Source organism: Amblyomma maculatum, chromosome 4, assembly GCF_055883805.1.
Source record: "Amblyomma maculatum isolate TAMU_Amacu chromosome 4, ASM5588380v1, whole genome shotgun sequence".
Taxonomy (NCBI): domain Eukaryota; kingdom Metazoa; phylum Arthropoda; class Arachnida; order Ixodida; family Ixodidae; genus Amblyomma; species Amblyomma maculatum.
Window position 1 is genome coordinate 9413279 of NC_139347.1, and position 6382 is coordinate 9419660.

The 6382-nt window shown below is 49.1% G+C and overlaps 1 protein-coding gene across 1 annotated transcript; it reads left to right on the forward strand.

Moving 5' to 3' along the window:
* Positions 1-3324: 3324 nt before the first annotated feature.
* LOC146190264 (endothelin-converting enzyme 1-like) lies at positions 3325-5457 on the forward strand. Its single transcript, XM_084599758.1, has one exon. It carries the CDS (start codon positions 3325-3327, stop codon positions 5455-5457), a length of 2133 nt encoding a protein of 710 aa, XP_084455884.1.
* The last annotated feature ends 925 nt before the right edge of the window (positions 5458-6382 follow it).

A 6382-nucleotide genomic window follows, 5' to 3' on the forward strand; every position in this document is an offset into this window, starting at 1 on the left:
TAATAAGGTCGAAGAAAACGTAGAAGAGAAAAAAAATTATAAAGCCAGTTCGGTCCAAATAAGTATTCAAACAATAGGAATGATAACATGGGGACGCTTAGGTTGCGAGAAGTGTCGAATGCGGTAGCATTACAAGCAATGAAACTCTTAAGCCGCGTTCAGACTACGTGCGCAACGCACGTATTGTTCGTAAGGATCGTAAGCGTAAGCGCAAAAAACGTAACGTGTCTGTTCAGACTGCTATCGTATTGAGCGTAAAATGCGCAACAAACGCAGCCAGCATGGGCGTAAATGTAGGAGGACCCGCGACTGTTACGACTAGCACAGATACGTCTGTTACGCGCGACCAATGCGCACAGCCGTTTCGGTTTTCCTTTTCCGGTCACGGGGCTTCCGGTCCTCCCAGATTTCGCGCGCAAACCCTTGTAGGCGACATCATCCAACGCTCCTACTCTGCTGCAGTGTCTCGACTCGCCGGTGTTATGTGTTGTGTCGGTGATTGTGTCTGTCCGCAGCTTGATCATGTGCAGTGCGGAATCTTCGCTGAGGAATTATCAGCCTCTCATAAAAAAAAGTTCGGCAGGGGCCGGCTCTCTACTACGAGTAGTTGAAATTGTACAGAGAGAAGTGCAAACTATGCCTGGCTGCAAATTGCCAGGGCGCTGAGTCAAAGTAGTAAGTGGTTTATCAATCCGTTTTTTCATGTGCGAACAAGCTCTCAACAAGCAAATGTTTTCTCTAGTTTAGAAAAGTGAGGTTATGGAGGCGGGGGATGCCCGCTTCATCCCCGTGCATTCTCGCAGCCCATCGACTCCGTTGACAAGTGAGGAAACAGTTGGCCGGCAGCGAAAGGCCGATGCGGGGCGACGTTGCGGTCAGGCCGCAGAACGGAGCTGGTGCGGACTCGTCGAGGTTTGAAAGAAGCTCACTGTAAAAGAGAGAGAAAACAGCATTTTCTGAGGGAGGACGAGGTTCCGCGGACGTTTCAGTGTCTGCCACGCGCCCCGGCTCATTGCTTGGTGTCAGTAGTACGGCCTTTGAGTCACCGCCCCGGCCCGTCTCCAAGATCACTCTGGGGCACGTAAAATCGCAAGCAGGGATGCAGGCGGAGCGTACGCCTGTTTTGGTGCGAGAGAGTGCGATCACGGGACACCGAGCAGGAGTGCGCGGTGCGTCGACAATGAGAGCGGGCGCGTGAAGAAATGTGCGAAGTGAGTGGTGCGTCAGCACGCTGAGTGGACGTTTGAAAACTGTGTGCGAACGTGCGTGTGCGAAACGAAGTGTATTTGTAATCGAGTCGTTAATTGTTAATATACCCATTGTTCTTTTTCGTATTTTATTTGCGTGTCCAGTCTTTTCTTTCACATCTCATTTTAGTTTGAAGAGCCCAGACCTCCGCTATCAGCCGCTTGCTAGCCGGCGCCATGTTGAGAGCGGTGATTGGGCGGTCGTAAAGAGCGCATCTTACCAAAAGGCCCAGTGTGAACAAGCGCGGTCGCAAGCTACGTAAACGGGAGTTCCAGCCGCTATGCGCACTGCGATAAATACGATACTTACGACGGATACGCACATAGTCTGAACACGGCTTTACAGTGTCCCTTAATTCTAGCTTGGCATGCTCGCTGTTGCCATCGTTGCATGGACAGTTCCGATAAAACTATTATTGTGCGAATGTTGAGTGCCTTTGCTATATTTTTCCCATAGGACCATTAGCAACAGAACTATTATTGGATTTAGATTTTTTTTTTTTTTAGTTTAAAGTAGCCCGCTTCTCTTTGGCGGCCCGCATCTCGTCCAGTTGGCTGCTTCAATGGCTGTTTCAAGCAACTTTTGAATAAACCCTCCTTCAAGCGAATTAGCGAATCGTAAAGGGTCTGTATACGGTACACACTGTCTGCATAATCTCCACGACGTTCTGAGACAAACGTTTCGATTACACGCTGACTCGTTTCGCGTTGTTGACAAGAGCAGAGCTGTATGTATACCTATGGGGAAGGAACCTGTCAGCAGAAAAATTATGGTAAATGCTACCGGCTTTTGCTCTTGAAGAATTGGGACACCCCACTGCAGATCCATAGCTGCCGCGTCCCATCCTCGACATCACATCAAGCTGCAAGCAGGAAGCTGATTCAAATCAGTGTGAGCATGATGAAATTGCGCGAAATGGCTTGCAATTCCATTTTCTTTTCGTCCGACCAACCCATGACGTCAGGAGCAGAGAGTGGCCTGTAGAACTACTTCGATTACAGGGTTGCGTGAAGGGGTGCTTATCGTAATTAATTTGTTTGCAGAAAAAACTACTAGGTGAGGAATTTCACACAGGATATCGGAAGGCCCTATAAGAATATAACTTCAAATTTCTTTTTGATTTGTGAACGGAAAAAATCCCCATGGGACCTTTTCACAACATTTAGACGAAAAGCTTCAATAGTAAGTGGTAACGTAGTGTAAATACTTGAAAATTTGAGTACCGAATCTAATATTATATTGCGTAATATTACAAGATGCTTTTATGTCTTAGAACTGCATTTGTATATGTTCCCAAACTTCTGAAAATTTGAACAACCGCGGCACAAAATACTGTCTCAGTGTAGCCTCTCAACTAATTCAAAACCAGGCCACACTTCACACGTACTGCGCAGTATGCTGCCGTGATCAGCGAGCAGGAAGGTACAATATAGCGACATGGTCCCCTGGTGTGGGGCGTCCATTGATGAAGCAAAGCACGGCCTCTAACATCGACTGCGGAGCATTTGGTTCATAGCTTGCTCCATTTTCTCACGTTAAGATATGGCGCCAGTTTAATTTTTCCATGCGTGACAATACGGCCATCAGTTTACTTTTTTTTTTTTTTCAGTTGCGTCACGCGCCTCCCAATAATGATCACTGTTACGCCTCAATTGTTTCAAATAATCGATTCAAGATTTTTATTAATAGATTTTTATAGGAGTTGGCTTTTAGTACGCTATTCGTAATTATATTCGACGACAGAGACAGAGCCGCACTCTTCGTATTCATTTCGGTCCTGAATAAGAACTGGGTATTCGCTCAACCGTAAACACTCGCTTGATTTTGCAGGAACACAGATGTAGCATTTTCTATCCCGTAAAAATAACTGAAAACCTGGTGAATCAGTTTCAACCGGAAGTGACGCTGTCAGCTGCAGGAAAATAATCTGCGCCTGTGAAAGACTACCGGCGCGTGCCAGGATTAGGAAATAAAGAAGACCACGCAGACCAAGCGCACTCAGTGTTATTCTGTTCTCTGCTGACAGTATTTTGCCCAGATCGTTGTCGCTTCAGCGACAACGCTCCTATGGACGCTATGGACGCTCCAGCTGTGGCCGTGAAAACAAATGGTGTCGTAGCAGATAACCACCCCTCTGGCAGCGGCAACGTCCAGCAGCCGATAATCTCGCCGAGCAACACGGAGCCTTCGCCGCCCAAAGAAGACCGGAACCCGATGGTCGTGGCTGTGCTGCTGACTGCCTTTGCCGCGTTCGTGTTCATAGTGACCGCGGTCTATGCCCTGATGCGACCCGCGTACCACGTCGCGCGGCCCGACTGCGAAACCGACGACTGCTTCCAGCACGCGTACATGCTCATCTCGGGCCTCAATCGGAGCATCAACCCTTGCGAGGACTTCGGGGCCTACGCATGCAGCGCCTGGCTTACCACGTCAATCTACTCATTCGATGCTCAGCAGGATCGTTGGCACCGGTGGGTCAAGGCGTCTGGACAACTGCTCGAATACCCGCGCGTGGGACGCCACGAGGCGGCAGTCGCCAGGGCAGCAGCACTGTTTCACCTCTGCCTCAGCCTCAATGCGACCACGTCACGAGACAACCTCGTAGTTCTAAACGAGTTCATGAAAGCACGGAAGCTTGTGAACGAAGAAGGCGCAGGGCGTGACTCCCAGCCTAAAGCACACCCACTGGACGTTCTCTTAGACTTGGCCATAAACTGGCAAATGCCGTTCTGGTTCGACGTCCGCATTCTTAGGTTCGGCAGCACTATTGGAGTCCTCATCAGGTCCGCTCACTACGATGCGTTTTGGGAGGAAGCCATAGAGAGGTTCATCACGGAATCGCGTGTACGCGGGCTCGAGGACAGAGCAACAGGGAGAGGGGCCAGAAGCCTCAATGCCACGGAGGAGTTCTTCATGGACAGCGGTATTTTGGCAGCGCTTCGGGATGTCACCTACGATGCGCACAATACTCGACCGTTTGCGATTCGAGTCGCTGACGTCGATAAAGTAACGCCGAGAGTCACAACACAACAGTGGCTCAGTTTCCTGAACAAGCATCTGGCCCCTGCTTTCCACGTCACCACTAACGATCAGATACTACTGACCGACATAAATATATTAGCTATAGTCAACAGATTACTCGAAACATATGAACAGGAAGATTTGCTTGCCCATATCGCCCGGCTTGTTAATCGGACATTCTCGAATCTCATTATTTCCAGACTGCGTAGCTTAGTGTACAACGAGATTTCTTCCCTATCCCCTTTGACGAATATCAGCTACACCTGTCAAGTTCAGGTAGAAGACACGTTCAAACTGCCAATCGCCATAAGGCACATTGTCCAGAGGAAATTGGATCAGAACCACGTTGTCATCGACCGCCTCATCGCTGACATCATTAAAGCGGCCATTTCCTTGCTGAGTTCCATTACGTGGATGAAAGCAGAGTATAAGCAGGCGGCAGTGAAGCGTTTGCGAGAGGTGACAGTTCGCTTCTGGCCGCGCCATCAACTAATGAGTGACGGCGAGTTGAGAAAGCTGTACAACAGCTTTCCTTCCGGAAGCAAGATTTACTTCGACGAGCTGCTCCTGGTCCGAAATGCCACGCGAGCAGCGCTCGGAACGCCAACGTATGACGACCTCACTTGGATGCCGCACGGCGGTCGAGATCCGTACGTTTCGTACGATACTTTCACTAATTCATTCACGTTGGCAGTGGGCGCCGCAATGCCGCCTTTATTTTACATTAATGCCACAAAGAGCATCAACTATGGAGGCATGGCATCATTGTTCGCTGCACAGGTCGTGAGGGCGATGAACGTGCCTTCAACGAGCACGAATTCGGGAGATGGATGGGCGGTCAGTGGTCAGGACAGGTTCCAAACAAGGCCTCCGTGCAGCGACGATGCCGGAGGCCACAGCGCCTACCCAGACGTGGCGAGCATCCAAGTAGCTCACAAGGCCTACAGAGAGAGCCTCGCTCAGGAAGGCCTGTCCCACGACGTGCGCGTCCGCTCTCTGGAGGAGTTCACGGGCGAGCAGCTATTCTTCCTGTCGTTCTGCCGCAGCACGTGTCACCTGGAGCGCGGCTTCAAGACATCCAAGATGTGCAACGCGGCCTTACGCAATTTCGCGCCTTTCGCTGTGGCATTTCATTGTTCGAAAGGCACGGCCATGAACCCTGATCGAAAATGCAGCTTCTTTCATTAGTTGACAGCTTTGTACGCAATGATTACGCCTATAAAGGGAGTGTGGAAAGCGAAAGTTGTCTAATGAAGTGAGTGTGGCTTACATGTTTTGTGGTGCTGAAATCACATTGCTTTTTGACTCATTTCATGACGAAGTGCGCTAACTCACGCGCCAATCGCTCTAAATTGTTGCTTTACAGGCTTTAATATTTCGCTGTAAAACTGTTGGCTGGCTCCGCTAACATGTTGAAACCACTCTAAGACTGATAGTAGCTTTTCCATTACATGTCGATCATGGATAGCTTGACGCACCTTCACACAAGAAATTGTTCAAGGAGGGGGGGGGGGGGGGGGGTTGGGAGACGGGACATGGGCTTGTAATACCTCACACCAAACACATGCACATATATTTTAATCTTTCTTTGTTGGGCTATAACTTAAAAAAATATCATCGCAATCCTGGTGACAATGCATGGGGGCACGTACACAGGAAAATAAAATCCCCACGAATAGGGCCGGATTATCCAGAGCGCCGGATTATCCCACGATTTTCGGGGCCCACCATTCTTAGTCCCCCCCCAAAGGCGGACTTCGAGGTTGGTCAAAAAAGTAGTCAAATCATCATCTTCTTGATTTCCTATGGCTAAAATTACAGCTTAGGTATTGTAATGTCAAATGTTCCAAAAGCTATTCGTCGAATTGTGCGCTTAATCCCAAAGCCAGCCTTATATTTCGCCTGTAAAAATACAAAACATTGTACTCGTCCAAATGGATGAAAAAAAAATACAAAATAGTTTTAAGCGATTCTAACTGGTTTCAGCTGGTCCCACCTGGTATGCGATTAACATTAACTGCTTTCAGACGCCTACCAGCTTGAAGTCAGCTGGTCCCACTTGGTAGTCAGCTGGGATCAACGGGGTCTAGGGGGCTTCAGTTGGCGGTTAGCT